Source organism: Rousettus aegyptiacus, unplaced genomic scaffold (assembly GCF_014176215.1).
Source record: "Rousettus aegyptiacus isolate mRouAeg1 unplaced genomic scaffold, mRouAeg1.p scaffold_m13_p_6, whole genome shotgun sequence".
Taxonomy (NCBI): Eukaryota; Metazoa; Chordata; class Mammalia; order Chiroptera; family Pteropodidae; genus Rousettus; species Rousettus aegyptiacus.
The window spans coordinates 98,707,170-98,729,571 of NW_023416309.1; the positions used below are offsets into that span (position 1 = coordinate 98,707,170).

The 22,402-nt window shown below is 43.2% G+C and overlaps 3 protein-coding genes across 3 annotated transcripts in view; 2 read left to right on the forward strand and 1 right to left on the reverse strand.

The window, feature by feature from the left end:
* LOC107513775 (keratin-associated protein 4-3-like) overlaps nucleotides 1-22,402 on the forward strand; it is a 289,405-nt gene that overhangs the window by 222,769 nt on the left and 44,234 nt on the right. The window lies entirely within an intron of this gene.
* Nucleotides 597-9,842, reverse strand: LOC107513783 (keratin-associated protein 9-1-like). The gene is made up of 2 exons (XM_036223352.1): nucleotides 8,717-9,842; nucleotides 597-1,298 (listed from the first exon to the last, which is right to left on the reverse strand). The coding sequence occupies exons 1-2, from the start codon at nucleotides 9,284-9,286 to the stop codon at nucleotides 597-599; spliced, it is 1,272 nt and encodes a 423-aa protein (XP_036079245.1). The 5' UTR covers nucleotides 9,287-9,842.
* Nucleotides 15,028-21,695, forward strand: LOC118603775 (keratin-associated protein 9-1-like). Its single transcript, XM_036221984.1, has one exon. It carries the CDS (start codon nucleotides 17,039-17,041, stop codon nucleotides 17,777-17,779), a length of 741 nt encoding a protein of 246 aa, XP_036077877.1. The 5' UTR covers nucleotides 15,028-17,038; the 3' UTR covers nucleotides 17,780-21,695.

The following is a 22,402-nucleotide window of genomic DNA, read 5'->3' on the forward strand; positions in this document are numbered from 1 at the left end:
CACTAACTCCCGTCTATTGGTTGAATGCCACTCCTAGAGACAGTACCTCCCAAATCTGGGCCCGTCCAGAGCTCACTCCTTCACCAGGAGAGAGACCTCAAGTGAGAGCTCTCAATGCTCCCCGTAAGAAACCATCTTCCTATATTTCAATAGGGATTTTGAGGGAATAGAGGGGGAAATCCTGAAATCACCTGCTATGGTCTGCTCTCTGCAGAGAACAACGGAACAACGGACAGCTAAGGATGACGATTCAAGGAGGAAAATCAATGAGACACCATACTCTTGTATTTTATGCCTGGACAATTGAGATTTATTTAAGATTTGGGAACATCTGCATGTGAGAAATCTGGCCGGGAACAAATGTATCAATTGGGGTGACATGCTGGTTAACAGATTTCAGAGAAAATGCAAAGTTTCTGTTCATTTGGGAGAGAGATGGTAACATGGTGGTGGTGGGAGGGCAGTATATGTGGAGGCCAAAGTCAGTTTAGGAATCAGTTGTAACTGAGGTTTTACAATTGGCCTCTCATGACTCAATTCAGTAAGACGACATCCAGGAGACTGGCCAAAAACCAGGTAGGCGCAGGTCAGGGCGATCAGCAGCAGGAACCGCTAGAGCAGACTGGGCGGCAGCAGGTTGTCTGGCAGCAGCTGGGGCGGCAGCAGGTGGTCCTGCAGCAGGTGGTCTGGCAGCAGGTTGGGCGGCAGCAAGGCCGGCAGCAGCTGGACACACCGCAGCTGGGGCGGCAGCAGCTGGACACACAGCAGCTTGGGCGACAGCAGCTGGACCCACCACAGCTTGGGCGGCAGCAGCTGGACACACAGCAGCTTGGGCGGCAGCAGCTGGACACACAACAGCTGGGGCGGCAACAGCTGGACCCGCAGCAGCTGGGGCGGCAGCAGGTGGTCCTGCAGCAGGTGGTCTGGCAGCAGCTGGGGCGGCAGCAAGGCTGGCAGCAGCTGGACACACCGCAGCTGGGGCGGCAGCAGGTGGTCCTGCAGCAGGTGGTCTGACAGCAGCTGGGGCGGCAGCAGCCGGATCCACAGCAACTGGAACCACAGCAGGAGGGGCGGCAGCAGCTGGACACACAGCAGCTAGGGCGGCAGCAGGTGGTCTGGCAGCAGCTGGGGCGGCAGCAGGTCTCCTGGCAGCAGCCTTGGCCACAGCCCTGGTCAGAGCACACGGAGCCACAACACGAGTTGACCATGGTGTCAGAGGGTGGAGGTTCTGGGTGAGTTTCCTGGAAGGTGGATTTGGAAGGTTTGGAAGGTTTGGAAGTCTGCCGGCCCCCAGTGCCCTTTTATACCCTGCTAAGGGGCTGCTGTCATCAGATGCAGAGCTCTTTCCTTGTCATTGTTTGTCCTAATAAGCAAGCGATTATCACATTAGCCAAATTTGTTTTCCTGGTTAAATTTTCAAGATGGATGGAAAATGCCTTGTCCTTTTCCTGGTGTGTCAGGATTCATCCCTTCAGCTCTTGCTGAATCACCTCTTCTGTGTCTCTTGCTTTAGCACCCTCAGAGAAAGCGGTCACGTGACTCCCGCCCTTAGAAGGTGTGTGTGTTAGTCTCATGGCACAGCACAGCATGTCTCCACTTGGGTGATGATGATTCTCACAGGCCCACATTCTTTTTGGTGAGTTGGAAGGATAAGGCGTCATTTTAGTTTGATGGCTCATTCGTTGTGGGTCAGGTGGGCAGAGAAGTTTTGAATGTGGACAGGGCATCACGGGCATGAGAACAAGAAGGCTGTTCAGATGAAATCCCCTCCCTACTCTGAGTCATGCCCATTTGCTAGACTTACTGATGGGAAACAGTGCTCTGAGGAGGAAAACTAAATCGCGAAATTTTGATGTTTCTTTTTCCCTTCAGCTTTATTGAGGTATACTTAATATATACGAGTGACAGACTTGCATGGGCCTAATGTACACACATGGATGAGTTTGGACTTGTGAATGCACCATAATACCATTTGCATAACCAAAGTAACAAACATATTCATCACTGCCGCCGCAAAATTGTTCTTGTGTCTTCTTGTTATTTTTACTTTTTAATTTTTTTGGTGTCATGAGAACACTTAACGTGAGATCTCCCCTTGACAAGTTTGTAAATGCATCATGCTATATTGTTAACTATAGGCACAGTGTCACTCAGCAGATTTGTAACATTCATTTTCTCGTATAACTTTAACTTTATACCCATCGAACAGTAACTACCCATTACCTTCTCTTCCATCACTAAAACCCATCATTGTTCTCCCTGTCTCTATCACTTTGACTTTTTTAGATAGTTCATGCAAGTGGAACCATGCAGTATTCATGCTTCCAAGACTGACTTGTTTAACTTAGCATAATGTTTCTAGGTCCATCCATGTTGTCACAAATGGCAGCATTTTCTTTCTCTAAAAACTGAATAGAATACACCATCATTAATGTGTCAGCGTTGGCATTCAGAGTTTCATGGCTGTAGTGGTTGGCAGCAAGTGTAGAGTTGTACTGAGGTTAACAGCATGTGAAACACCTAAGTCTTTTTTATTACAGCTTTCTTCAATCTTTCTTATAGACATGCAGTAGATAGATACAGATCAGCAGTTCTCAGTCTCTTCTACCTGATACCAGGAGTCACATGGCTTATTTTAATGATATTAAACCTGGGAAAGAAGTGCTGAGAGGGCTTGCAACATTAGGGTATGTGGATAGTTCAATTTATTTCTCCCAAGAAATTTAGATATATTTCCTCCTCTCCAATCTCATATGCCATGTTGCATGAATAACTACTCATCTGGATCTCAGAAAGGCTCTGAATTTCATCTTGTTAGAGTATAGATTCTTGTGCAAGGATATCTAAGGCATTTAAAACCATGATTCTGTCATTGAACATACTCAATCCCCCCTAAATTCATGGCTTCTAAATATTTTGATGTAATGACTCATATTTTATTTCTCATTTTCATATTTTATGAGAAGACTCTCAACCCAGTTGAGATATCCTTGGCTGTGTTCTCAAGGTGACTAGTCTGTGACAGGAAATGCTGCCAAAAACCATCCTACAGTTGAAACTGATACCTATTTGGAAGAACACAATACAAAAATAAAATGTTACAGGAGGTATTCTACTCCCAACCAGTGTTTACTTAACCCCTGAGGGAAGAAATGCATATAAAGAACAACCAATGAACTATCAGAACCCCTCATTTTTTGAAACACTAGTCAGCTAGTCACGTGGTTGCTGTATGTGAGAGATTGACTTGCCCCAGATTACAATAATGGGTTAATATAGGATAAGTGGGCAGCTCATAGAGAGAAAAACAATGGACTCACCGTGGTGAGAATGTGTTATGGAATGGCTGTCTCCATAGTCAGTCACTGGAGGGGTTTGACTATAAGCTGGTGTTACATAGAAATAATCAAGAACCAGGTGGAGGAGATTGGATGACGTGGGTTTCAGAAGCACGTCCTGCCTTAAGCGACTTATAAATCTAATAAACCAAAGTCATTATGATGCTTTTTAAATTCCTGGCCAGTTTCTACTTCTACCCCGGCCCTAATTTCTGTTAATACAACCAGGATGATGACAACCTAGGCCCCTGATTGGACTCTGCTGGGATGGTGAGCTGGAGGTCTGTGTTTGCATTGTCTATAACTCTGATGAGCCCAGATACAGCATTTGATGAGAAAAGTCCTGAGCCTCTTCTTTTGTCATAGGAAGATGAGGGAATAAAAGCAGATTTCAGATTGTTGTGGGGCAAAGGCCCTAGATAGCCCCATGATGGAGTCTGACAATAACTCTAAGAATTCCATAAGGCCTCCTATTTTGGGAAAAGAATGTTCCCTAGGAGGCCTGCTGACTGAGGCCTACTGATAACTCAGCATAGATAATTTTATTTGTACTAATTGATTATATTTTTTCTTCTTGGTGTGTGCGTGCATGTGTGTTGCTCAGGATAAGCTTAAAGATTGTGCTTGGGAATTCCTCATGGTGTCTTTTAGTACTTTAGTAATTTTATTTTTGTATTGAGTAGTTCATCCAAGTAAAATTTATTTTACTTGGATGAACTACTCAATGTAGTACTAGTTCTCTCCTTTTCTTTCCTTCTTTATTTATCCACAAGTTAATTAATTATATTATTTTTATAATAATCCTTCTTTTGCAGAGTGACACTTTTATTCTGTACTTAACTCTTACAGGCCTTTAGGTCTATTTTGGACCCTATTCAGTGACACACCTCACTGTTTGAACATCACTGGGTTGGAGGTCTCTAATGTTATTTTCAGTGCTACAGATCCATAAATTTATGGCCACTTATTCAGTTTCTTTTCACCCGAAACACTCATTTTTTTCTTTTTTTCCTTCCTATGTTTGTGATTTTATTTCAGATTCGATAATCGTTCTCAGACTTAGTCATGTAAAAATCACAATTTTAAAAGTATTGACTTTCATAGCATATAGTAAATGTCCCTTGTGCTTGTCCAAAACAGATAGAACACAAAATAAAATACCTGGCCACACTTGCCAAAAAGATAATCTTGCTGAGAAAAACTATGACTGTGGAAAGTAATATAGAACTTTGGGAAAATAATTTTTCCTGCAAGTCACTGCTAAATTTACCATGTCTCTTAAATGTTGAACGTAACTAGGAGGCTACAGAGATAAATAAAACAATTTGTATTTCTATACTTTTAGCAGTATGTTTTACCCACTGCAAGCCTGTCTTTCTTTAAAAATTATGAGACATAAACTGATGACTGTCAAAAAAAAAAGTGATATTTTAATTCCCAGAAGAAAAGAGTGATTCTATTGCAAGAAAGACCGAACTATCAAAATCCTTTAGTCCATGAATAAAATAGACAGGTTTATGGTGAAACTTTTAAAAGCCCTAAGGAACAAGAGATAAAGAAAATAGATACAAATTTACTAAATCCAAGAGTATTCAAATTAGACAGTATGTCCTGCAACTGAAAAGTGGCAGCTTGCCTGCAAAGAGGAAGCCTCAATACGGTTTCCCCCCGAATGAATGAATGAATGAGTGAATGAATTTGAAATGGAAACAGTGCAGGTGTCCTTCACAGGTAAATGGCTGAACAAACCAAACTGTGATACATCCACAACATGGAATACTATCCAGCAATGAAAATGAACAGCTATTGATTCACCAAACAGCTTACATTTACATGACCTCAGGGGAATGATGCTGCATGTAAAAAGCAATTTACCAAAGATTCCATTCGTAGAACATGCTTGAAATAAAATTGAAGAAATGGAGAACAGAGTAGGGAAAGCCAGGGATTATGAATGACAAGTGGGAGGGAGTAGGTGGGGCTACAAGGGGGAGCCTTATGGAGGACAGTTCTGAATCTTAATTGTGATGGTGGTTACAAATATCTATAGCACACATGATAATACCGCATAGAACTTCACACACACACACTAGTGCATATAAAACTCGTAAAATCCGAACAAGATCTGTGGTTTATACTAATGTCAGCTTCTGAATTTTGATATGTACTCTAAGATGTGATCATTGGGGGAAATGGACAAAGGGTATTTTGGATTTTGCTATACTATTTTTCAACTTTCTATGCATCTATAGTTATTTTAAAATAAAATGTAAAATGAGACTAATTGTAGGTTGGAGGAACATACCCTTACTTGTATACCATTCACCTTCATCTCATTTAATATTTGTGACCATTTTATCTAATACCACACAATACACAGATGAGGTCAAAGGGATCAAAAGATCTAGAGAAATAGATATGGTAAATTAGATGTAGTCGTAAGGCTAGAAAACCTAACCAATTGCTGCTGTTCCCTAGGAGGCTTCAGGGGGATACAGTATATACCCCCTTGAGGTCATAAGGTAAAAAGGAATGAACAGGTATGGAGGCCAGCAGCATCATTCAGCAATACAGTAGTGTCTATTCTCTAAAGTCGGAGCTTATGGTAGAAAATATTGTTACAGAATTGAGCTCCTAGGAGTCACGGGGATGATAATATCCCTAAATAGCAGTGACCAAGTGGCAGCATTTAACTATAAGAAGTAAAGTGAGTATAATTATGTGATGGGCAGCAAGTTTGGAATGATAACTGGGGCAGTGTGACATGTGACCCACACACATCTATTAGTATGGACAATAGAGCATGATATCCCTCAGAATAGGATATAGGAGGCTAACAAGGACAGAGGGTGTGTGTGTGTGTGTGTGTGTGTGTGTGTGTGTGTGTGTGTGTTTACAAAAGCTTAAGAATAAAGATGCTAAAGGCTGAGGTGAGCGATCCCAATGGAAAGTGACAATTCCTTACTAACTTTCCAGACCTGAGACAATTCCCAGACCTAGAACTCACTGATTCACTGAAGGAGAGGCCAGTTCTCCAGGATGAAGGACCACAGATTTGTATACAGTGATGATCTCTCCAGTCCTTTCCCAAAGGTATCTGCAGCCATGTCCACAGGGGAAAGTGAAACACCCCTGCATTTGGATGCTGTTGGATAGCGTATCTAAGTTGACACTGACAGTTGGATCCCAAAATGCCAACATGGCCCCTCATTAGAGTACAATAAACCAGTGACCCAGGTTTGCCCTACTCACTTTCACTCCTAGTGATCCATGTAAGGAATTTATGCTTTTCTTTCCCATGATTGTGTGTTCTGCGCATCTAGATGTCTTAGCTATAACAGAGAAGAGTTACCTCCAAGGAGACATAGCAAAGTCTGATTGGAACTTAAGCTGTCACCTGATCACTTTGGGCTTCTCATGCTAGGTGATCAGCAGGCAAAGAAAAGAGCGATGTTGGAAAGCAGGTGTATAGTTAGCATCTAGGTGATGCCTGGGGTGCATTCTTGGTATTTCTGTTTTCAGTTTTAACTGACTTGGCACAAGTACAACAGCTGTAGCCTGATGAAGACATAGTAACCAGGGGCTCAGAAAGCTCAAGGGACAAGGATCGCAATACCCCTGCCAGGAAAGTCACCTATACCAGCAGGGGGGCTGTCCACTAACCCTTGTCTTTTAAGTTTCTCTAGAAATTGTGACAAACCAATTGGAGTGAGCTTAATGAGAGAAATATGTGGACCTCAGTGGTGCCCTAGGTAGACTATATGATATCCTATTCAGATCTCTATGCCATTAAGGCCTCCATCCCTTAGTTAGTGTGAGTATGGACTGCTGGTGGCTCAAACAGCTCACTCACATGTTATCTGGTCATTATTTTAACCCTAAAGGAGCTACCACACCTGGAGGCGGTTTCTGCCCTCTCTGCCCCTTGCCCCCATCAATGGTGTCCAAAGCTAGTACTTACTAATGTAGGAGTCCAGATGCCCCACCCCTTGCCTCCAGGAGGGCACAGGGCTGTGGTACCTTTCACACCCTCATCTGTTCAGGTGAGCATAGAATTCCACTGCAAACAGATTTTGGCTCATCTTCTTTTACTACCTTACTCTCTTTCCCTCTGTTTCTTAATGATTTCTCCTGAGAGCACTTCTTTATACATCACTTGTACAAGAACCCTTGTGCAGGCTCTGCTTTTAATGAATCTAACATAAGACACAACTTAGGGTGGTTCCCCCTTAAAAACAGCCTCTTTTAGGATAGTTACTAATATGGGGAGCCACGTTACTTGTGGGTACGTCCTGTCCTTAAGACATAATGATATGAAAACAACAGTTGAAGACTACTCATCTAAAAACAATGGCACAAAAACTATAAGAAGAAATAGCAAATGTTCAAAAGATTTAGCGGTTCAGTTGACAGTAATTCAAGACTTGACTGTGATACCATGGTAACCATTATAATATATGAAAAATGTTTTGAAGGGGACTGGTGATGAGATTTGGAACACCAATATCTCCTTGGGGTGCCCCCAGGAGCAGACCCCTAAACAGGAATGTGAGATCAAGTAATTTATTTGGGAGGGGATTCTAAGAAGCTCTTTAGGTAATCTGGGGATTGATCCAGGGAAGGGATATAAGACAATATAGAGTGATTAGATCAGCAGACTACTACTGTAGGCATTTGCGTTTCAATCGTACTGAGGAACTCTGGAGACTGGTACGACTTGTCCCCACTCAGAAGAAGAGAAGTGAGAGCATTTACCACCAACTCCCATCCATTGGTTGAGTGCCACTCCTAGAGACGTTAACTCTCATATCCGGGCCTGCCCAAGGCTTGCTTCTTCACCAGGAGAAAGACCTCAGGTGAGAGCTTTCAGTGTTTGCCATAAGAAACCATTTTCTTACATTCAAATAAGGATGTTGAGGGAATAGAGAGGGAAATCCTGAAATCACCTGCTATGGTCTGCTCTCTGCAGAGAACAACGGAACAACGGACAGCTAAGGATGACGATTCAAGGAGGAAAATCAATGAGACACCATACTCTTGTATTTTATGCCTGGACAATTAAGATTTATTTAAGATTTGGGAACATCTGCATGTGAGAAATCTGGCCGGGAACAAATGTATCAATTGGGGTGACATGCTGGTTAACAGATTTCAGAGAAAATGCAAAGTTTCTGTTCATTTGGGAGAGAGATGGTAACATGGCGATGGTGGGAGGGCAGTATATGTGGAGGCCAAAGTCAGTTTAAGAATCAGTTGTAACTGAGGTTTTACAATTGGCCTCTCATGACTCAATTCAGTAAGACGACATCCAGGAGACTGGCCAAAAACCAGGTAGGCGCAGGTCAGGGCGATCAGCAGCAGGAACCGCTAGAGCAGACTGGGCGGCAGCAGGTTGTCTGGCAGCAGCTGGGGCGGCAGCAGGTGGTCCTGCAGCAGGTGGTCTGGCAGCAGGTTGGGCGGCAGCAAGGCCGGCAGCAGCTGGACACACCACAGCTGGGGCGGCAGCAGCTGGACACACAGCAGCTTGGGCGACAGCAGCTGGACCCACCACAGCTTGGGCGGCAGCAGCTGGACACACAGCAGCTGGGGCGGCAGCAGGTGGTCTGGCAGCAGCTGGGGCGGCAGCAGCTGGACACACAGCAGCTGGGGCGGCAGCAGGTGGTCTGGCAGCAGCTGGGGCGGCAGCAAGGCTGGCAGCAGCTGGACACACCGCAGCTGGGGCGGCAGCAGGTGGTCCTGCAGCAGGTGGTCTGACAGCAGCTGGGGCGGCAGCAGCCGGATCCACAGCAACTGGAACCACAGCAGGAGGGGCGGCAGCAGCTGGACACACAGCAGCTAGGGCGGCAGCAGGTGGTCTGGCAGCAGCTGGGGCGGCAGCAGGTGGTCTGGCAGCAGCCTTGGCCACAGCCCTGGTCAGAGCACACGGAGCCACAACACGAGTTGACCATGGTGTCAGAGGGTGGAGGTTCTGGGTGAGTTTCCTGGAAGGTGGATTTGGAAGGTTTGGAAGGTTTGGAAGTCTGCCGGCCCCCGGTGCCCTTTTATACCCTGCTAAGGGGCTGCTGTCATCAGATGCAGAGCTCTTTCCTTGTCATTGTTTGTCCTAATAAACAGGCGATTATCACATTAGCCAAATTTGTTTTCCTGGTTAAATTTTCAAGATGGATGGGAAATGCATTTTCCTTTTCCTGGTGTGTCAGGATTCATCCCTTCAGCTCTTCCTGAATCACCTCTTCTGTGTCTCTTGCTTTAGCGCCCTCAGAGAAAGCGGTCACGTGACTCCCGCCCTTAGAAGGTGTGTGTGTTAGTCTCATGTGGCACAGCACAGCATGTCTCCACTTGGGTGATGATGATTCTCACAGGCCCACATTCTTTTTGGTGAGTTGGAAGGATAAGGCGTCATTTTAGTTTGATGGCTCATTCGTTGTGGGTCAGGTGGGCAGAGAAGTTTTGAATGTGGACAGGGCATCACGGGCATGAGAACAAGAAGGCTGTTCAGATGAAATCCCCTCCCTACTCTGAGTCATACCCATTTGCTAGACTTACTGATGGGAAACAGTGCTCTGAGGAGGAAAACTAAATCGCGAAATTTTGATTTTTTTTTTCTCCCTTCAGCTTTATTGGGGTATGTTTAATACAGAAAAAAATTGCACATGTCTACTCTTTCTATTTCGATGAGTTTGTAAATATGTGAACACTGTATTACCATCATCACAATTACAGTAATAAACATTTTCATCACCTCCAAAAGTGTTTTTGTGTCCTCTTGCTTTGTTTTTTTGTGGTAAGAACATTAACACAAGAGGTACACTCTCAAGTTAAGTGCACCTTATTGCCTCATTAACACAAGATTTTAGAGCAGATTTGTAGAACTTACTCATATTATATAACTGTAGCTTGATACCCATTGAACAACTATTCATTTCCCACTCCCCACAGTCCCTGGAAACCAAAATTTTATTCTACGCTTCTCTGAGTTTATTTAATATCTCATGTAAGTGGAATCGTGCGGTATTCGTTCTTTGACTGACTGAGTTTACTTAGCGTAATGTCTTCCAGGCCCATCCATGTTGCTGGAGTTAGTGGGATTGCCTTTCCTTTTTTTGAAATGCTGAATAATATTCACGTCCATATGTGTCAGTGTTGGCATTCAGCATGTAATGCAAGGTTTAATGGCAGGAACTGTTGGCAGTAAATGTGGACTTCCAATGATGTTAATATCATCTGAAAAAAACTATGTCTTTTTTTTATTATAAATAGTTTCAATCTCTTCTTAAAGATGTTCAGGGGTTATTTATAGACCAGTAGTTTTCAATTTCTTTTTCTACCTGATACCAGGAGTAATATGGCTCAGTTTCGTGAATTTTTCCTGGGATAGGGGTGCTGAGGGTACATACAACATTAGGGTATGTGGCTAGTAAGATAGATTCTCCTAAGAAGTTTAGATATATTTATTCCTCCCTAAATCATGTGCCGTGTTGCATTAGTAAGCTACTCTTTTAGATCTAAGAAAAGCTCCAAGTGTCATCTCGTTATATTTGGTCTCTTGTGCAAAGATGTCTAAATCATTTGGAACCACAATTCTGTCATTCAACATATTCAGCCTCTTCTCAACTTCATGGCCTCCAAATACTATGTTGATGAACATATTTTTGAAAAGAATCTCAAAAAAGTTTTCAGAAAGACCAGCCCAAGACAGAAATAACTACTCCCAGACCATCCTAAAGTTGTAACCCATACATACATGAAAGAGCATAATAAAAGACCAGATGTTACAGTAAGTATGCTCCTCACTCCTTGGACACTCAAGGCGGAAAATATATAGAGAGAGCCAACTGATGAACTATCAGAACCCCTCAGTTTTGGAAACACTAGTCAGCTAGTCATGTGGTTGCTATGTGAGAGATTGATTTGCTCTAAATTACTGTAAGAGCTGATGTAAGATAAGTGAGTGTCTCATTGAGAGAAACAAATTTGACTCCCCATGGTGAGGATGTGCTGTGGACAGGCTGACTCCAGAGGTAATCACCAGAGGGGTTTAACTAACCAGATGTTGCAGAGGAAGAATCAAGAACCCAGTGGAAGAGATCGGATAACATGGGTGTCAGAATTCCTTTCTATCTTAAGTGGTTCATAAGTCTAATTAATCAAACTCCTTATGATACTTTTATTTTTCTATTACTGGCCGGTTTCTACTTCTGCCCTGGCCCTAATTTCCCAGTTGACATAAGCAGAATAATAACCTGGGGCTTCTGATTGGACTCTGCTGGAAGCGTTGGCTGGAGTTGTGTGTTTGCATTGTCTATATCTGATGAGCCCAGATACAGCATTTTATGAGAAAAGTCCTGAGCCTCTTCTTCTGTCATAGGAAGTCGAGGGAACAAAAGCATATTTTAAGTTGTTGTGGGGACAAAGACCCTAGATTGCCCTATGATGGAGTCTGAAAATAACTTTAAGAATTCCATAAAACCTCCATTATGGGAGGGAGGGAAGGACAGAAAGAAAGAAAAAGAGAGAGAGAGAGAGAGAGGGAGGGAGGGAGGAGGGAGGTATTGTATGAGTGATAGTCGGGATAAAATACCTCAGATCTCCCATCCCTCCATCCTCCCTCCCCTCCCCCCCTCCCGCCCTCACTACCTCCATCCCCGCCCCCTCCCTCCCTCTCCCTCCTCCCCCCTCCACTCCCCCTCCCTCCCCCCCCTCCCTCTTTCTTTCTTTCTTCTTCTTTCTTCTTCTTCCTTCTTCCTTCCTTCCTTCCTTCCTCTTCCTCCTTCTTCACTTCGTAATTTCTTCTAGGAGCCCCAGTGATGGGGCTCTACCAAGAACTCAGTGGAGATAATTTTTATTTATGTTAGTTGACTATATATTTTTTCCTTATGGTGTGTGTGTGGTCTGTGTGCATGTGTATGCATGTGTGCTTAGAAGAGCTTAAGAATAAATGAGCTAAAAGCTGAACTCAGTGAACTCGACGGAAAATCATGACCCCTCACCAAGTTTCCATTTCTGAGCCATTGACCCATTGAAGAAGAGGCCAGTAGTCCAGGACAAAGGACCGCAGAGGTGTCTATAGTAGTGATCTCTCCAGTCCATTCTCCAAAAATATCCATAGCCATTTCCTCGGGGGAACACCCCTATATTTGGATGCTGTTGGGTAATGGATCTGAGTTGACACTGATAGCTGGAAACTCAAATGCCAACATGGCCTCTTATTAAAATATGTTAATCCAGTAACCCAGGGTTGAAGGAGGAGTTGCCCCACTCTCCTTCACTCCCACTGATCCATTTGAGGGAATTTATGCTTCCCTCCGCTGTAAGCTCTGGGCATCTAGAGGTTCCAGCTCTAAGAGGGAAAAGTTACCTACAAGGGGACATGGTAAGGGTCTGATTGGAATTAAAACTATGGCAGTCGGCTCATCTCTTTGTGCTTCTAGTGCCAGGTGATCAGAGGGCAAAGAAAGGAGCGATGGGGACAAGGAGGAATATATGTAACAGTTAGTGGGGTTTATATTTAACCCCTAGAGGCTTTCTTGGTACTGCAATGTCCAGTATTCACTGCAAATGAGCAAGCGCGCCAGCTGCAGCCTGATGAGGACATAGTAACCAAGGTCTCAGAACTGTCAGGGATGAGGATCTCAATTCCTCCACCAGGCAAGTCCCCTAGACCAGCAGAAGTGGTTCCCACTAACCTCCTCTTGTTATTTTCTCTATAAATTTGACCAATCAGTTGGACTGACCTTAACTACAGAAATACGTGGGCCTGAACGGTGCCAGAGATAGACTGTGATATCCTATCCAGATCATCTTTGGACCAGACAGCAGGAATTTTCTTGTTGTTGTTTAATATTTTTCCATAATCACTGAGGAATTATAAAAGGAAGTTGTTCCCTACGTGTTATGATTCTTTAGGAAATAAGTGGTTAATGTATTTCTTAATTAAAAATAATTCGCAGAAACCTTTTCAGATAAAAGGAAGGTGGTCACATCATCATCATCGTTCCTACTTTGATCATATTCTGGTCATGTGATATAGTCCCTGATGGCCTCATGAGGATCACTACACGTGTCCTCCTCAGCCTTGTTTATTTGGCTGCACTTAGACTGTAAGGATTCCCATGAAGAGGGGCAGGATGCTGATATGTCACAGTGACAAAATGAACCTAACCTGCATCCGACTCTGTTTTGCCACAAAAGCCTGTTTCTAACTAGTACAGATATCTCTCTGGAGCCACCTACCCCACCTGTGTGTCCCAGGTCTGCCACAGACATTTAGGCAGGGGATTGTTTGCATAACCACTTCCCTATGCACAGCAGAACGAAAGCAGGTGGGTAGGAGCAGGAGCCGAGACTGAGAAAGCATCAGTCATTTTACTTCCTGCATGACGAATGGAGTCAATACTTGAATGTAAGACCTGACACCGTAAGACTCCTAGAAGAAAACGTAGGCAGGAAGCGCCTCGACATCGCTCCTGTCCATGATTTTTTAGAACTGACAGCACTGCAAAGGCAACAAAATAAACAAGTAGAATTACATCAAACTAAAAAGCTCCTACACAGCCAAAGAAAGCATCATCTAAATAAAAGGCGCCATACCGAATGACAGAAAATATTGCAAATCATATATCTGATAAGGTTTAATACCCAAAATATATAAAGAATTCATACAATTCCATAGCAAAAATCAAACACTCTGATTAAACAATGAGCAGAGTATCAGGACAGTCATTCTGCAGAAGACATGCAGGTGTCCAATATGCACACGAAAAGGTGAAGAACAACATGATCATCAGGGAAATGCAAGCCAAAGTCACAATGAGACATCACTTCACACCTGTCACCATGATAATAAGCAAAAAGACAAGAGATAACAAGTGTTGGTGAGAATGAGGAGAAAAGGGAAGCCTTGTGCACAGTTGGCGGGAATGTGAATGGCCGCAGCCACTATGGAAAACAGAATGGAGGATCCTGTGAAATCTTGCCGTCTGCAACAACGTGGATGGACCCAGAGCGTATCACGCTAAGTGAAGCAAGTCAGGCAGAGGATGTCAAATAGCGTGTGATTTCATGTGTATGTGAAATCTAAAAAAATAAATACATGGAAAAACAAAGTGAAAAAAAAAACTCATAGATACAGAGAATATTTTGAAGTTCACCAGATGGGAATGAGGTGGAGGATGGGTGAAAAGGGGACGGGGTTGAGATATACAAATAGCCAATTATAAAAGAGTCACAGGGACGTAAAGTACAGCACAGGGAATATAGTCAGTAATACTGTAATGACTATGTAGGGTGTCAGATGGGTACTGTTCTTATCAGGGTGATTACTTTGCCGGTTATGTAGATGTCTAATTTCTGTGTTGTACACTTGAAACTAATGTAATATTATATGTCAACTAAAACTGAAAAAATTTTAAAAATATTTAAAAATATTAAAAATAGAACTTTCTGATCCAGCAATTCCACTTTTGGGTATTTGTCTGAAGAAAACAAAAACACTAACTCAAAAGGATTTATAAACCCGCATGTTCGCTGCTGCATTATTTGCAATAGCGATGATGTGGAAACAACGTAAGTATCCACTGATGTGAGAATGGATGAGGAAAAGGTGAGATCTATTATCTATCTCTGTGTCAAATTAAAAATATATTTTTATATATAATAAAATATTATTCTGCCATGAAAAGAAGGAAATATTTCCATTTGTGTCAATCAAATGGACCTTCAGGGCATTACGCTAAGTGAAAGAAGTCAGAGAGAGAAAGACAAATATTATGCGATCTCATTATATGTTGATTGTAAAACAAAAAAGCGACCTCATAGATACAGAGAACACATTGTTAGTTGCCAGAGGTGGCGGTTAGTAGGCGAAATGGGTAGAGAGTGTCAAAGATACAAACTCCCAGTATTAACACCAATTAGTCATGGGCATGGAATGTGTAGCATGCTGAGTATAGTTATTAATAATGTATTTCATATTTAAAAGTTGCTTGGAGAGTAGATCTTAAAAGTCCTCATCACGAGAAAAAGCATTGTAACTATGGATGGTGGCAGATGTTAACTAGACTTACTGTTGTGGTGATTATTTTGTAATATGCATAAATATTGAATCATTATGTTCTACATCTGAAACTAAGATAATGCTATATGGGAACTCTACTTCAATTAAAAAAAAAAAAACACGTATGGTTACGGACCAGTAGGATTCAGAAGGCGCACGGTATCAGGGAGAGCAGGTGGCGCTGCAGGTTGTGAAAGGTGAAACACTGCTCTGCTCTCTCCACCACTGTTGACTCTACGCTTCCACTATGACATGGCAAATTCTCTCCTACATAGAAGACAGAGAGAATGGGGCAGAAGAAATTTTAGAAGATTATGGCTAACAAATTTCCACATTGGTTGAAACATATAAATGAACGTAATCACATATACCTTGGCTATGATCTTATCTCACCGGTTTGCCTCAGTTTATAAAACAAAGTATGTGCAAGTTCAGATGTCTCACTTGGGCCCACTGACCTGGCTAGGAAATGGGGCTGGAACATTAATAACCTGATGTTCTGAAACCTAGGGCACCGCTTCTGCCTCTGTTCTCTTCTGGTGCCGATTTGCCTACAAAAAAACCAAGTCCCTCCTGTTCTCTACCCAAGTGTCCGTGACAGAACTGGGAAGCACATTTGGAGTAGGTTGCTACAGATATAAGTTGTATAGCCTTCAACGAGGGTTTCTGGGAGATCACACAAGGACTCTAGCAGGGCTTCCTTCAACGCAGAACCCATCAGGAGCAGACTTCGCAATGTGATACAAAAGGGGCGAATCCCCTCGAGTGGGGACTCAAGTCCTACTCTGAGAAAGGGAGGGTCCTTGGCTCAGTGCAGGAAGGAACTCAAGACCCAGCCAGAGTCAGAGACAAAGGCAAGTTTATTCGGGAAGGAATAACACTCCATAGACAGAGCATGGTCGTCTTGCAGAGTCTGAGAATGAGACCCCGAGTGTTTGGGGAATTGGGTTTATAGCTGTTCCTTAGTTTCTGTGCAAAATGGGTGATTATAGGGAGTAAATAAAGAATGGAATGAATGGTTGGGTCTATCTTTAACTTGTGCAAGGTATGGCTTAAAGCTTTGTTTTCCTGTTTCGTTTCATGGTTTGGGTGAAGAGTTGTTAGTAATCTCAGCAGGAATCTTCCTTTGTACTGGAGGTTCCCTTGATCTGGTCCTGGGGCTGGTCAGCCAGGTTCCTGGGTCCAGCAGCATGAAGCAGGCTCTGGATTCGACTTGGTTTATTATTTGGTCAATCTGTCTAGTTCTCATGCCTCTTTTCTCTACTAAAGTCACGTCCTAGTCTAAGAAACAGAACTGAGAAGAGATAACTGTTCTGACCTTCGCTAAGGCAGCAGGAACTATCACGTGACCAGAGACGTTGCTGAGATAATTCCTGACTGTCTCATTTCTGGACACGGTTGTGAATACTGTTCTCAATTAAGGGAAGTATCAAACAGTAATTTACAGAAGCCTCAAAACACAAAGGGAACAACTTCCTCCTTGACATTTCCTGGCGATCACAAAAACAACATAAATAACCAGGAAAATCCTTCTTATTCGTCCCAACACTGGGGGTCCAGGGTATAAAAGCCCCAGAGCAGAAAGGGTCAGCAGAATCTGAGAAACTCACCTCTGAACAGACACTCACCTTCCAGCCCTGACACCATGTGCTGCTCCCCTTGCTGCCAGCCCACCTGCTGCAGGACCACCTGCTGCCGGACCACTTGCTGTGGGTCCAGTGGCTGTGGGTCCAGCTGCTGCCAGCCTTGCTGCCAGCCATGCTGCCGCCCTTGCTGTGTGAGCAGCTGCTGCCAGCCTTGCTGCCGCCCTTGCTGTGTGAGCAGCTGCTGCCAGCCTTGCTGCCGCCCAACCTGCTGTCAGACCACGTGCTGCAGGACCACCTGTTGCCGCCCCAGCTGCTGCTGCCGCCCCTGCTGTGTGAGCAGCTGCTGCCAGCCCAGCTGCTGTAGCACTCCCTGCTGCCAGCCCAGCTGCTGTGGGTCCAACTCCTGTGGGTCCGGCTGCTGTGTGTCCAGCTGCTGCCAGCCTTGCTGCCAGCCATGCTGCCGCCCTTGCTGTGTGAGCAGCTGCTGCCAGCCTTGCTGCCGCCCAACCTGCTGTCAGACCACGTGCTGTAGGACCACCTGTTGCCAGCCTACTTGCTGTGGGTCTAGCGGCTGTGGGTCCAGCTGCTGCCAGCCTTGCTGCCAGCCATGCTGCCGCCCTTGCTGTGTGAGCAGCTGCTGCCAGCCTTGCTGCCGCCCTTGCTGCGTGTCTAGCTGCTGCCAGCCTTGCTGCCGCCCAACCTGCTGTCAGACCACCTGCTGCAGAACCACCTGTTGCCGGCCCAGCTGCTGCTCCCGCCCTTGCTGTGTGTCCAGCTGCTGCCAGCCTTGCTGCTGCTGATCACCTTGTCAAAGAACCACCAGCTATGCACAACACCTTCTGTTAACTGACTTGCCATTTTGGAAAAAATTCGCATCCTAGACTTTGTGGAGAACCAGCACTCTCTTCCATTATTTCTGTGACTCATTTGTCTGATTAAAGCATCTGAATTGGCTCGGTGGCATGCAGAGGACTTCCCCCAATGTCTTCCTCCTGTATATATGGACCATGTGCTAGTTTCACACATCCTCCATATGTAGTTATTGTCTTGGCTTTGACTTTGAAGTGAGGATCACCCAGTCTCTTTAAGTAACTTAGTCAAACTAATTCTTATAACTATTTAACAGGTTTTGTAACTGATAAATCATCTTCGAAATCATATTTTACTTTTCTGTATTCATGGTTCTTAAATCAGACTTTTTCTTCTAGGATCATTTAGATATTCCTTTGTAGATGCAGGTATCTTACCTATGTGTTTCTTAATAAATTCTATACTATAATTCATCCATATTGTGTTTGATTTTTGTAAAGAATTCCTGATGTAGGGATTTAAATACATATTGCATACTTATATGTATTATCGATTCTAAACATCAAAATCATCCCCACAATAATTATCTCCATTTTTTTAGGAAAAAAAAAAACCCACTTTTTTTGGTGCAATGTCACATAGCTGATGTGGACAGACTCAGATCCAGGACATGGTCTTGTGTTCCTGCTCAAAGGCACTTACGTTTACATCCAAAGAAGTCGGGGTCTGAGCCTCGGGTTACTATATGCTTGGCAAGATCTGGTGCTGTCGCCACTCAGTTATGACTGTTACTGGGTATGGACACACCCTGAGACGGTCCAGTGAAACCCTGCATTCCAGACGTACTTCTCCCTGCTCTCTACTCTCCACGGTCATTACCTCTCACCAAACGGTATTTACATTTAAGGAGTCCAAATTGGCCAGATGATAGTTGAAAACCAGACTATGTCCCCTGGCAGAGGACTAAAACCTTCAGTTCAGGAGTGCTAAAGCCATGGTGAAATGGGAAGCAGGGATTTCCATATACGTCACAGGGGTTAACATGAGAGGGTCACTCCTATATCTACACATCACTTTCTGAACTCGTGCTTACTACCTTTTGTGGATATCAGTGGTCCCATGTATATGTCAACCATATTATGGTCATTGGACCAAGGTGTACACCACATCCAGAAGACCACATCTCAACCCACAGGCTGTCATCTCTAAGTTGGTGTCTTTGCTGCACATCTAAGAGATCATTCCAAGTGTTTATCAGGCCAGCACTTTCTCTGTCATGTGATGGATGGTATGACAAATAGATCCATGGTCATGTGCCTATTGTTGACCTTGTTCTTCATAAGGTGGGCCCCTTGCTCCAAAGTGACAATTTCCAGGATCCTATGACAATAACACTGTAAGCCGGTGGGTAGTACTGCAGACGGGGAAGACAATTCCGTTCACGAAATATGCCATCCCAGTAAGGGAGAATGGCTGTGTCTTAATGTGGAAGTGGTGTGATGTAGAACACTCGGCTTCTCGTGGGCTGGTTAGTTTCCAAATGGGTGATATCATCCACGAGCGCTCAACACCATTCTCTGCCTCCGCCTACGACTCGTACAACAGAGGCGGCTGTGGGGAAAGGAGCCTGCGCTGTTGGTGCACACACCCTCCGTCCCTGCCACCGTGGCCGCTCTGCCCGTGCTGTCTTGGGCAAGTGTTGGAGCACGTGAGGAGGGAGGATGGATGAGTTGTCCCAGACTCACATTTCTCCAGAGTGTCTGAAGTGGTGGATGCTCTCCAGAGGGAACTGGGGTGGCACGCAAGGAGGAAACTCTGTTGCCTAGACACCATCTTGCTCGAAATGATTCCTCTCCGAATCTCTTTATCTTCCAATCTTGCTCCTTCCAGACAGGAGACTAAACAATCAGGCTTTTCGCCATTGGCAAATAGCCAATGGACATCATTTCTTTGGGTGACTTTTTCTCCAAATACACATCCATTGTGCTACTCACAGTTCTTTCCATTGGGAATATGTCCTCTTTTCACTGCCTTTGAATAGCAGGAGTTGTTAGTCTGTTGTGGGAATACTTCTCTGAATGGCATAACAGCTCTTGCTGGGCTGTCAACCAAAGAAGTTTAAAGTACATCATGTTCAAATATCCTAATAAATTTGGGTTTTTTTTGCAGATAACAAAGGAAATTGCACTAAGAATCATCATTCATATGTTTTTTAGTCATTGAGGTCACCACTAGACTCTGTTCTTCTCCCTAGATCCCATACAGCTTCTTGTTAATACCTTGGTTCAGATGTTAATAACTTGTAAAGTAGAGGTTAGTTTGTGTTACATCAGAGACTCAAGGTAAATAAAAGAGACAATATCGTGGATTATTGAGGGAAAAGAAAAAGGAAAGTGACTATTTTCAACTAAAAATAATTTTGGTGTATAGTTTTGTTCTATGATATGCCTTGAAAATATAAAAATTGTGGGCTTTCTAGGAGGTATCTGACTGTACACTGGCTAACTCAGTAAATGAGGGGAAAAAGGGGAAAGAAAACACGTCAAGAATAGCCATGGGTAAATATAACATGGTAGTGGGAAAAGAAAGGAACATTTGTACAGGACAGTGACACAGAAGATATTAAAAACAATTCATGAGTTGGTATGTGTATTATGTATTTTCCTGCAAACGTAGAGCTAATGTGTGGTAGAATGAGAATTTGGGGATTCTTTCATGCTATTAAAATTCCATAACCAAAATCTATTGTCTTCTGCTTTCACAATAGAGAACTTTTGGTTGTAGTTAAAATCAGGGTTCAATAGATAAATGATTTTTGTGGGATCTTAAAATAGAGCATGGATAATGCAAACACGAACCATCTTAGAATATTAGCAAAACACAAGTAATAAGAATGATAACACGTGTCCATAGATTTTAAGGATGTTATATTCCACTAAAACAGAATCTAGTAAAATCTATAATTAAAGGAACCACTCTGAGCTTCATTTTTTCAATGAAGATTTAATTGGCAAGGTCAGTGACATGGTCCTTGCTGAAAGTGAGCATCATAAAATTCATGCAGTCATGAGAAAAATGCTGTGTGTAGTTAGAAGTACATCCCATGAGGTGGGCAAACACCTGTCAGATTAGAATAAATGTGATTCTGCAGCATAGGCTATCAGGAGACAAGGTTTCTAAAGGGAGGCGGAACTGCCATGCAATAACATTTTGACTTTCTATTCACAAGTGTTTCTTATGAACAAAAAATGCAGGGTCTGGAGGTGGGGAAAGGTGCATGCTCACATAGAAAGCTCTTTTTAGGGGACATATTAACAAATGGGATGGGCTACTGTGAGCGTAGGAAGTCACATCACAGGAGGCATTGAAGCATCAGTGAAACAACCTATCGGCAGATACTGGGATATTGTATCTTTGATTTGCTGCATCCATAAGTGAATTTTATCAGCAAACTCTAAGGGTCCCTTTCATTACTGAGTCTCTATGAGGTCCCTAAATTTTCTTTTGTTCAATCACTATAACTGATTGATTGCTTTCATCTTCAGAAGTCCACAAGCATTTAAAGGCACCACATTAAAACATCCTACAGGATGCCATGAAAATATGTTATCAATTCACATAGGAAAAAGAAAAGTTCTCTCCTAAAATTTTTTTCACTTTGGTTTTTATAATTTTGACAAAAAAAAAATCGATGGTCTGGGTTTCATTCCTGCAGACTCAGACATCTGATACCATTTACAGAGAAAGGATGTGTCCCCTCCTTGGGGCATAACAACTTTATCCATCCCTATCAACTTAAAAGCCAATTTATTAGGTCACAATTAAAACTATAATAGGTATAGTTTTGTTTTGTTTTCTTGTTTTAATTTTATAAATTTATTTATTTAAATTAGTTTCCAGTATACAGTACATTGGTTAGACCTCTATAATGTTCATAAAACGATCCCCTCAATTGCTCCTTCCCTCCCCTGGCCCTCCACTTAGCCATCATATTAATGCTAGCTGCATTCCCTCTGCCATGCTCCCTGTGCCCAACTACTAATTTGTACTTCTTTAACCTTTCACCTCATTCTCCCAGCCTCCCAATCCCTCTCCCCTCTGTCTATCACCAAATTGTCCACTGTATTTGTGAGACCATTTTTAATTAGTTTGCTCTGTTTGTTCCTTAGATTCCACATATAAGTGAAATCATATGGTATCTTATCTTTCTGTGTCTGCTTTATTTCACTCAGCATAACCTCCAGGTCCATCCATGTCATTGCAAATGGTAGGATTTCATTTTTTCTAATGGCTGAGTAATATTCCATTGTATATATGAACCATGATTTCTTTATCCAATCATCTGTTGATGGGCATCCAGGTTGCTTCCATATCTTGGCTATTGTAAATTGTGCTGCCATGAATATTGGGGTGCATAGATCTTTACGAATTATTGTTTTGGTTTTCTTTGGATAAATACCCAGTAGTGCAATTGCTGGGTCAAAAAGTATATCCATTTTTAATTTTTCAAGAAACCTCCATACTGTTTTCCATAGCAGCTGTACCAGTTTGCTATCCCATCAACAATGTATGAGCTTTCCTTTTTCTCCGCATCCTCGCCAACACTTATTTTT